The 10,694-nt window shown below is 33.6% G+C and overlaps 1 protein-coding gene across 1 annotated transcript in view; it reads right to left on the reverse strand.

Moving 5' to 3' along the window:
* Positions 1-9,872, reverse strand: part of LOC113611085 (uncharacterized) — a 46,540-nt gene extending 36,668 nt beyond the window's left edge. Inside the window, 1 exon segment of the mRNA XM_027089651.1 lies at positions 9,155-9,872. Coding sequence (XP_026945452.1) covers positions 9,155-9,872 — 718 coding nt within the window.
* Positions 9,873-10,694: the final 822 nt, after the last annotated feature.

A 10,694-nucleotide genomic window follows, 5' to 3' on the forward strand; every position in this document is an offset into this window, starting at 1 on the left:
ATTAAAAGGATAGAAACCGGGAACTGAGATTGGAAATTAAGTGCTGGGTTTTCTCTTTATGATCTTTTGCCCTTGAATTGTCATTTCAGGACCTTAAGGAGCAAAAGGACCAGGAAGGCAGAGAAAGGGAAAGAGGAGAGAGAGAAGTTATGCTTTTAGAATGATTGTATTTGTGTCCTTTCAAGAGCTAGCCTCAATTTGGTTATAGGGGCAGTAATTTTAAAATTAATTACATTTTGAAACAAAACAGCAGGAGAAGAGTATGACTAATCTTGATGGCCATTAAAATGGCCTAGTGAAGAGAATTTAAAATAGCTTCATAAAGAAATCTGTTGCTGTCATGACCTTATTATAAAAAGGAGACAAAACACAACAACATATAAAGGATAACTGAAAGTTTATTTATAAAATACTGAGATTTGTTCAGTTATTGAAGTCCTTGTAAGTATAATAATTAATTAGCCATTACTCACTAGCAACAGCTATGATAACATTTAAAAGCTTATCAAAATATACCCAAGAATCAAATGCAGGTAGGCAGCCCTAAATTACCCTGCATTTAAAAAAAAATTCAAGCGTTCAAGGAGTTAACTTTCCACTGTTAGGTGGTCTCTTCAGGACAATAATAAAATTATATAATTTAATAAAGATAATAAGAGATAATAGAATTAATTAGTAGCTGATATATATATATATTATTTTTGTTTTAAAATTATTCTTGGATGTTAAAATGTTTAATCTCACTACCATCAATGTAGAGTTCTGTTCCATTTATTCTATGGTTTCCTGTATACCTGAAATGCTTCATAATTTGCAAATTCAAAAATGATGAAGAGATTAAAAAATAAATTATGTTTGGAGACATATGCAGTATAAGCTTAGATTTAAATTTCCATCAGTGAAAAAATAATATGCTAAATATGCATAATTTCATGAAATAATGAAGTTCTGTAATTTAAAACAATCACATATTTGTTTGCTTTATGAGTTCACCTATAGCTCTTCTGAATACGGTTTCAGTAATAGCATGTGGGATTGTCATTCTATAGCCAACATAAGTCCAGTTTGCCCATCTCCATCATTTTGTATGTAAGAAAATAGACTAAGAGAGATTTAAATAATCTGAAAGTCACAATGCTGGAAATGCATAAGTATTCTGGTTCCCAGTCCAATGTTCCTTCTTCTATAATCTACTTTTTAAATTGAATAGTTGAGATATATTTTATAACAGTAAAAATTAAAAAATATTACATTTCACAATGGTGAATATTTGATGATGACATCTTAAACATAACTAAAGAGATCAGAAAATAATTTAAAAAACATATGCCTGTGAAACAATACATAAGTACCATGAGTGAAAAATAGATTAGTCATAGAAAATTTGCACCAATTATGATATTGTTCTTGTACTTTGAATTGTTGGAGAGGAAAAAAACTTTCCCTCTACCTTTTCTAGGTTATTTTGGCTCATCTAAAAATTAAATCGATGTGACACAGATGAACAGGAGAAAACCAAATTTAGTGACATGCAGGGTCTCCTCAAGACTATGAGGCCCAAGAACAAGTTAGGCAACTGAGGCCTATATGCCACCTGAGGGAAGGAGAACGGGGTAAGGGTTTGGGGCTTTAGAGTGGAGGAAGGCAATTCACATAGAGATGGAAAAACAAATATTTGGTAAATGAATATTTGCTGTGCCATAGAGAAAATGGGACACAGATTGGACTTTGCTCTCCAGGCCCTGTTGAGTTTCCCTACCACAGTAGGTGTTGTTCTCTATAGATTTCTCTGGTGAGAGGGCTCTGCCTGGACAGGGCCTCGTATCTAAATTCTTTTAAGCAGTTAAAGGGAAGGTAAAAAGAAAGACTTCCTGAGTCTTTGTCTCTTAAAAGCAATCAGCCTCAGATAATCCTCAAGCCAAAGAGACATTTTGGGGTGGAGGATTTTGTTCCCCTCAGAATCAATTGCTCCTTTTCATTCTCTATTTTGAAAGAGAGGACTCCAAAGGATAATAAAACAGACATAAATTTTTCAGAATAAGATTTAATGAGGTTTTGTTGGAGAATGTTAGTCATCTGTATAAAACTAAATTAGAGTTAAAGTATCTTAAAATGTATAATGCTATTAGTTTGAATTGAGAATGTTTAAAACAACACTTTTGTACAGGAGTTTTTCTTACAAATTTTTTCCCCAAACACATGCCCTGCCTTGAAGCTTTCCTCTTTCTGTGCATTGCCCTGGACGCTAGGATTTAATTGTGCTGATCATTTCTCATTGTCACTCAGATTTGGAGGTGGCTCCAGAGGCCACAAAAGCCTACAAACCAGTCTTCACTGTTTTAGGAACCTGAGTAATCAACTCTTTAGTAACTTTAAAGTTTTAGCCTTACATTAGTACTTCAATTTTATTTGAGTTCCTTGATTGGCATTTAGTTAATTCATTTGAAATTGTATTTGTTTTTATTTTCTTCATTTATACATTTTTAATATGATGGATTGTCTCTTTTTTTTTTAACAACTTTTTTGGAGTATAATTGCTTTATAATGGTGTGTTAGTTTCTGCTGTATAACAAAGTGAATCAGCTATACATATACAAATATCCCCATATCTCCTCCCTCTTGTGTCTCCCTCCCACTCTCCCAATCCCACCTCTCTAGGTGGACACAAAGCACCGAACTGATCTACCTGTGCTATGCAGCTCCTTCCCACTAGCTATCTATTTTACATTTGGTAGTGTATATATGTCCATGCCACTCTCTCACTTTGTCCCAGCTTACCCTTCCCCCTCCCCATGTCCTCAAGTCCATTCTCTATGTCTGCTCTTCATTCCTGTCCTTCCCCTAGGTTCTTCAGAACCATTTAAAATATTTTTAGATTCCATATATATATGTTAGCATACAGTACTTACTTTTCTCTTTCTGACTTCCTTCACTCTGTATGACAGACTCTAGGTCCATCCACCTCACTAGAAATAACACAGTTTTGTTTCTTTCTATGGCTGAGTAATAGTCCATTGCATATATGTGCCACATCTTCTTTATCCATTCATCTGTCGATGGACACTTAGATTGCTTCCATGTTCTGGCTATTGTAAATAGAGCTTCAATGAACATTGTGGCACATGACTCTTTTTGAATTACCATTTTTTCAGGTTATATGCCCCATAGTGGGATTGATGGGTTGTATGGTAGTTTTATTTTTAAATTTTTAAGGAACCTCCATAGTGTTCTCCATAGTGGCTGTATCAATTTACATTCCCACCAACAGTGCAAGAGGGTTCCCTTTTCTCCATACCCTTTCCAGAATTTATTGTTTGTAGATTTTTTGAGGATGGACAGGGTGAGGTGATACCTCATTGTAGCTTTAATTTGCATTTCTCTAGTGATTAGAGATGTTGAGCATTCTTTCATGTGTTTGCTGGCAATCTGTACATCTTCTTTGGAGAAATGTCTATTCAGGTCTTCTGCCCATTTTTGGATTGGGCTCTTTGTTGTTTTGATATTGAGCTGCATGGGCTGCTTGTAAATTTTGAGATTAATCCTTTGTCAGTTGTTTCATTTGCAAATATTTTCTCCCATTCTGAAGGTTGTATTTTGGTCTTGTTTATGGTTTCTTTTGCTGTGCAAAAGTTTTTAAGTTTCATTAGGTCCCATTTGTATTTTTTGTTTTTATTTCCATTTCTCTAGGAGGTGGGTCAAAAAGGATCTTGCTGTGATTTATGTCATAGAGTGTTCTGCCTATGTTTTCCTCTAAGAGTTTTATAGTGTCTGGCCTTATATTTAGGTCTTAAATCCATTTTGAGTTTATTTTTGTGTATGGTGTTAAGGAGTGTTATAATTTCATTATTTTACATGTAGCTGTCCAGTTTTCCCAGTACCACTTATTGAAGAGGCTATCGTTTCTCCATTGTATATTATTGCCTCTTTTATCAAAGGTAAGGTGACCATACGTGCATGGGTTTATCTCTGGGCTTTCTATTCTGTTCCATTGATTTATATATATATATATATATATATTTTTTTTTTGCCAGTACCATACTGTCTTGATTACTGTAGCTTTGTAGTATAGTCTGAAGTCAAGGAGCCAGGTTCCTCCAGCTCCATTTTTCTTTTTCAAGTTTGCTTTGGCTATTCAAGGTCTTTTGTGTTTCCATACAAATTGTGAAATTTTTGGTTCTAGTTCTGTGAAAAGTGCCATTGGAAGTTTGGTAGAGATTGCATTGAATCTGTAGATTGCTTTGAGTAGTATAATCATTTTCACAATGCTGATTCTTCCAATCCAAGAACATGTTATATCTCTCCATCTGTTTGTATCATGTTTAATTTCTTTTATCAGTGTCTTATAATTTTCTGCATACAGGTCTTTTGTCTCCTGAGGTATGTTTATTCCTAGGTATTTTGTTATTTTTGTTGCAATGGTAAATGGGAGTGTTTCCTTAATTTCTCTTTCATATTTTTCAGCTTTAGTGTATAGGAATGCAAAAGATTTCTGTGCATTAATTCTACCAGAAAACTACTAGAGCTAATCAATGAATTTGGTAAAGTAGCCAGATATAAAATTAATGAACAGAAATCTAATTTGAAATTTTAAACTTAGGTGAACTTTCCTTTTTTCCCTTTGTTTTATCCTGTATACACTGAATATTGTCTAAAGCTTTCTTTTTAGCCCTGGGTCTGGCATTAAATCCTTCACCACTTCCTTGATTGTAACCTCAGGCAAGTTACTCAGCCTCATTACAAACTAGGGGAGAATGACGGTGCCTATTTTCTGTAGTTATGAGTACTAAACGAAGCAATGTATGTAAATTATTCAGAATAGCATTTGCACTCAATAAATGTTAGCTATATTTGATATTGTAGGGAGAGAATCTGACTTTAAAATGATCAATTTAACCAGATCAGATCACCTAGATTTCATCACTTAGACCCACCTCCCCTCTTCCACTACTCAGACAATGGCCCCCTGGGGCACCTGAGCTTCAGTGCAGATGTTCCCAAACACTTGCAATTTTCTCCACAAGAGTCAGTCATGCTCAATCTCCAGGCACATCACAAATGATCTATCACTAACAATATATGCAGTTGCAAAGTTCAAAAATGATTTAAGAAATACACAGATATAAAGCTCAAGATTATACCTACAAAGATTAAAACCTTCATTCCCTTTCATTGAGTGGGAGCAAAAAAGAGTGAAAGCTCTTTCTGGGAATTGTGCATGTCCCACAGCAAGTTCCATCTTTGTTGTCATGCCACCTATGGCTATCATCTGGCTGATGGGTAATTGTGTAAAAGGGAATGCTACCAGTGGTGATTTGAAAAATTCTAACCAATCAAGATTAACTTAAATTTTGAAATAGAAGAAGAAAGGAAGGAAGGAGAGAGGGAAGCAAAGGAAAGACAGGAAGAGAATAAAAGAAAGAAAAAGAATGTTCCAAACTAAAATGTATTACTCTTCAGGGAAAAGAAGAGTATATTCCAATATACTTTTTCTCTTTTAAAATGACAACTGGAAATCAAGCACTGTGCAGATACACACACTCAAATATGTCTAATTTCTAGCACTTTATTTTACATTAATTACCTGTGCTTAGTGAGTACCTCGTTCATGTGAAGATCTGAATACTATGGTCAAGCTTTTTTCTTTTATGAAGGTCTACAGTTTTTCCTATTGAACTTAATATATTTGCATGATTATCTATTGTTATTATAGATGGCATTCGTTTTTAGAGATTATTCATATATAAAAATACATTGTATATTTATATAAATCTAATATGTAAAAGTTACTCACAAAAAAATATTTGTTTTTATAGTGGCCACAAGGTAAAACTGTTGGTAGCAAGATGTAATATTTATGGATTATAAATATTTTTACTGGCATTAAAATGCTACATTATCATTTCCCTAAATGTTTCCCCAATTTTGGTGGCAGCTTTTTTGTTGTTAATATAAACAAAAATAAAATTTACCTGGATCAACTTTAGACAAATATATTTGAAATCTGCAGAAGCCGTTTCTAACTTTCAGTTAAAGTGAAGCTCTCTTAAGACCAGAAAGCTATCCTCAGGCAAATTATCCCAGGCAACAGAATTGCTATGCCTAAAGGAATAACAAGGTGCCTAGTGATAACATGGCCCAATTAAATTCAATTCAGCAAATTAAATAGGTGAGAAATAGAATAGCAGATTGTAAAAACTAAATATATTGAAAGGAAGAAGAAAAGTACCCAAGAAAGTTTAAACCTAAAATATTCTGAATAATTGATGAATTTGTACCTGAAGATTTTAAAGGAGAGAAAAATTGTTCTAGACGCTTTGGTGTCAGAAAGAATTGTTTGAAAATTCTCTCAACCTAATAGCTATATGATTTGATTTTAACATGTTCACTATTTCTAAGCCTCAATATTCTCATTTGTGATAGTAGATTTTTCTTCACAAGTTCATTGCAAGGATTAAGGTATATATTACATGTGAAGCACTTATCAACAAATATTGCCTGCTCTTACTATAATGATATCCAGGAGTTTCAACCAAATACCTGTTACCTGAAATAAAAGAAGTAATTTTCACATGATAATATCCAATTCCTAGCAATTAGCAGAGATGGACTCACTCTGAGGTCTTATAGCATACCACTGCAGAAAAATAATGTTATAGAAAGAAAGTTGTCCTCTATTTATTTACTCAGGTGTGACAATTTGACAACTGAGTAGATATGGATTTGTTGCAATGACTTTGATTAGAGCAGTCAAGCTAAATTAAAAGGTAAATTCAAATTACAAATTGGAAATAAGTTATTTTTCCAAGTCAGTTCCGTTCATCATCCTCATTTATCATTCCACATGTACAAAGTCTTGCAAAAAAATAAATTACTCTGTCATGTCAGTACTTTCATTTCTTACCTGACCTTTGGCATATGAGTGCTCAAGTCCCTGGACATCAATAAGAATATTGTGTTTTAGTACAACAAAGTTTAAATAGCCATTCTAAGTCGGAAGAGTGTAATTTGATTAGAAACATGAGATTATCAAAATCAGAGAGTAAGAATCTTTCTAGAAATCTTCATTACATTCCCATGAAAAAATTGTTAAGAAATATTATTCTAATATCTTAAGATGGGAAAATAGTGTGGTTTTATTACCAGTATTAACTTACAAGCAAAATACAATGAAACATGTGATTTTGAGATTGCCAGCATGGAGAAGGTTTATCTAGGGATAATTTCACCAACATAAATAAAGAACATCGTAATCCTGATAATTATTATCTCAAGTTGAGAACAACTAGTTGATAAAAACATAAGTGATGAGATGAAAATGTAGACACATACTGTGACCAAGGAACTCTCCATGTACATTCCTCTAGTTCATTAACAGATTCTGCACATGTTCAGATGTCACTGTTAGTTTACTACATGCATGAGGAGATTAAAGAGTTTTCAAAATCTTGACAGCTTTGTTGCCTTATAAAATTGCCATTTCTTTGTCCTCTTTCTTAATTTTTAAGGTCCAGTTTTAGCCCTATGATGTTGACCATTCACTTTTATCTTCGTAGGGTAGTTCACGATTGTCATAGTAGCTGAGCTTATTCTCTCTAAGAATCAGAACAGGTAGACTTTTGTTTGGATTCCAGGAGATAAATATCTGTTTTTGAGTTTGGGAGCAACTATTTAATATATCCAGAGAATATGATCAGCCAGTTGTAACTTACATCCCTCTTCATACTCCTCACCCATAAACCCACTCATATACTGTCAATTAATTTATAACAAAGGAGCCAAGAATATACAGTGGAGAAGACAGACTCTTCAATAAATCATGTTGGAAAAACTGCACAACCACATGTGAAACAATGAAACTGGACCCCTATCTTACATCATGTACAAAAATTAACTTGAAATGGTTTAAAGACTTTTGTGGTTTGAACTGAAACCACAAAACTGCTAGAAGAAAATATAGGTGCTAAACTCCTTGACATAGGTCTTGATGATGTTTTTTGGATTTACTACCAAAAGCAAAAGCAACAAAAGAAAATATAAACAAGTAGGACTACCTCAAACTTAAAAGCTTCTGCACAAAAAAGGAAACTATCAACAAAATAAAAAGGCAACCTATCATATGGGAGAAAATATCTGCAAATCATATATCTGATAAGGGGCTAATATCCAAAATATATGAAAACTTATACAACTTAGTAGCAAAAATACAAACAATATGACTGAAAATGGGCAGAGGATCTGAAATGACATTTTTCCAAAGACATACAGATGGCCAACAGATACATGAAAAGGTGTTCAACAACACTAATCATCAAAGAAATGCAAATCAATTTGACCTTCATAAATACTGAATCATCAGTAATACACAGGACACACATGCTATTTTAAGACTCCACAATATTGGGCACACTGTTTCCTTCCCCATACTTAATTTGCAGGAAAATTTATATTCACTGTTTAAAAATTTCCTTTTGAGGTGCAACACCTCAACTCTGAAGTTTTTCAGAATACCACTCTCTCTCATCACATACTGCCTGTCTCCTTTATACTATCTCTGTCCTTTATACATATTTGCATTACTCACCTCATTCATACTGTAAGTATTCCTTTTCATGTCTGACATCTCTTCTGCTTGACTGTGAAATCCTTGAATCCAAGAACTTGGTCTCAGTCTTTGTTGTAACCTCTCTATCTAAGGGAGAGCCTAGTAAACAGTAGGAAATCTATGTGCAATAATCAAACATTTTCCATAAACATGTATGTTTTTAAATACACATGCACAAATGTTTACAATAATGGGCTTGTAGACAGCTTAATTTCTTCCAGCTTTTTGCATACCCCACTGAAGTTTCTAGGCAATTTCTATTTTCAGTGCAATATCTAAATGAGAATTTAGTCCTATTTTTAAACTTAGGTATTTGTCACCAGAATGTTATCCATAAAAGAACTTATTTGGTACCTTCAAGTCCATAAAATTAGAAAACAACACACTGTAGCTGCAAATCATAGTGTCTTTTATGTTCTTTCCTGCTGTCAAATGATAGTAATAGACAGTAATCAATATGTAGGATTGAAGAAGAATAGCCATAGGGAAATAGAGAAGAAGTGATACAAAGCTCTGTTTGTTCAAACTTAAATAATAAAAAATGTAACATACCCAAAGCTTTACTATAGTAGGAATCCCATGATTTCCAAAGCATATTAAACATGTAGTCCTGTAGATGGTAGGAAATGAAATTTCTTATTCTGTCGGTGAAAGACATCTGGTCAGTAAGTTCTGATAAAATAGCAGGAACATAGGAAGGAGGGTATGGTACCTTCCCGCAGTGTTTTTCCATTGTTGAGGCTGGAGAAAACCTCAAAGAGTATATAAATGGAATTCCCAGTTTTAAAGCTATTATATCACCACAAGGAAATACTGGATCTGACACCAAGACCTCAAATTTGCTTTTCTTCAGCTTTTCCATTAGATTTTGGTTTTTGAGAACACCATCACAGACTTCTCTAGCCACCATATGGAAGTCCTTGATGACTTTGCCCATCTCCTGATAGAATCTCCAAATGGTTAAAGGAGATGGTCTATTTTCCAACCATGTCAAAACAAAGTCCTTCATCAATCCTTCTATTCTTTCTTTGCCAAAGGGCACTTTAGATATTTCAAATATCAGAGATGGGTTAGAAGTCGGTGTGATGAAAAGTGCACCAAAAGCAACTAAGACAGTCACATTATGCTCTTTTTTAATTAGCTCATCTATAATTGTCTTAACATTTAGCCAATGACTACCTTCTATTGGCCAAATCAAAACATTCCCACCAAGAGTGGTTCCTAAGAGACTTATCTGAAGAGCCAACAGCAGAATGTTCTTGTTCAACATGATGTCGTTTGATGTAGAAGATTCAATGAGGTTTGGCAGAAATGAATTTCTCTGCTTGTTAAGCAAAAAAGGAGAGACAGATTATTTCTAAGTTTTGATTCAAACCACTGATACTCTTAAGAGCCTTCTCTCTACAAAATGATATTAGTCATGGTAGCTCTATAATCATAGTTTTGTGATAATTGGAGATTTAGGGGTATCATGTGTCTTGTCTCTCAACCTGTTGCTTTAGCTTTGGTGATGATTCTGGCTCTCTGATCCTTTTCTTGAAGTTGATCCTTCAACCCTTCCTTTGCATCTTATAATTGTTAAATTATTACTACTAAGCTGCTTAAAGCCACTGTGTATCTCAACTCTACACTCAGGCCTAGGTACCAAAACCTCAGACAGGGCTAGAACTTACTCAGAAATGTAGAGTTGCTAATGCTATAGATTTTCCAAGATTTAATACATTTTATATAATGTCATTAGTAACAATTAAACTTTTTAAGTAGTTCTTAGTTGTTAATAGATAAGATTATTGCAAAGAGAATACTTACAAAATGCAAAGTACAAAGAAATATAGTGAGTGCAATATTTATTACTACTTTAATAATATGTTTAGGAAAATATTTTATGTTAATGAATTACTGAGAAAAAATTACAAGTAAATAAATAAACTATGTGCAAGTAATATATACAAGAGATGATGGGTAATGTTACATGTGAATAGGAGCTATTTGAAGAGAATTGCTAATTCAAACATCCTTCTTTTGAAAGTGCTGCTCAAAAGCTAGCTAAGCCTATGTGAATAAACTATTTTACATCTAGACTCAGATTTTT

This window comes from Aethalodelphis obliquidens, unplaced genomic scaffold (genome assembly GCF_003676395.1).
Source record: "Aethalodelphis obliquidens isolate GAN/ISIS:26980383/991018 unplaced genomic scaffold, ASM367639v1 scaffold67, whole genome shotgun sequence".
Lineage (NCBI taxonomy): Eukaryota > Metazoa > Chordata > Mammalia > Artiodactyla > Delphinidae > Aethalodelphis > Aethalodelphis obliquidens.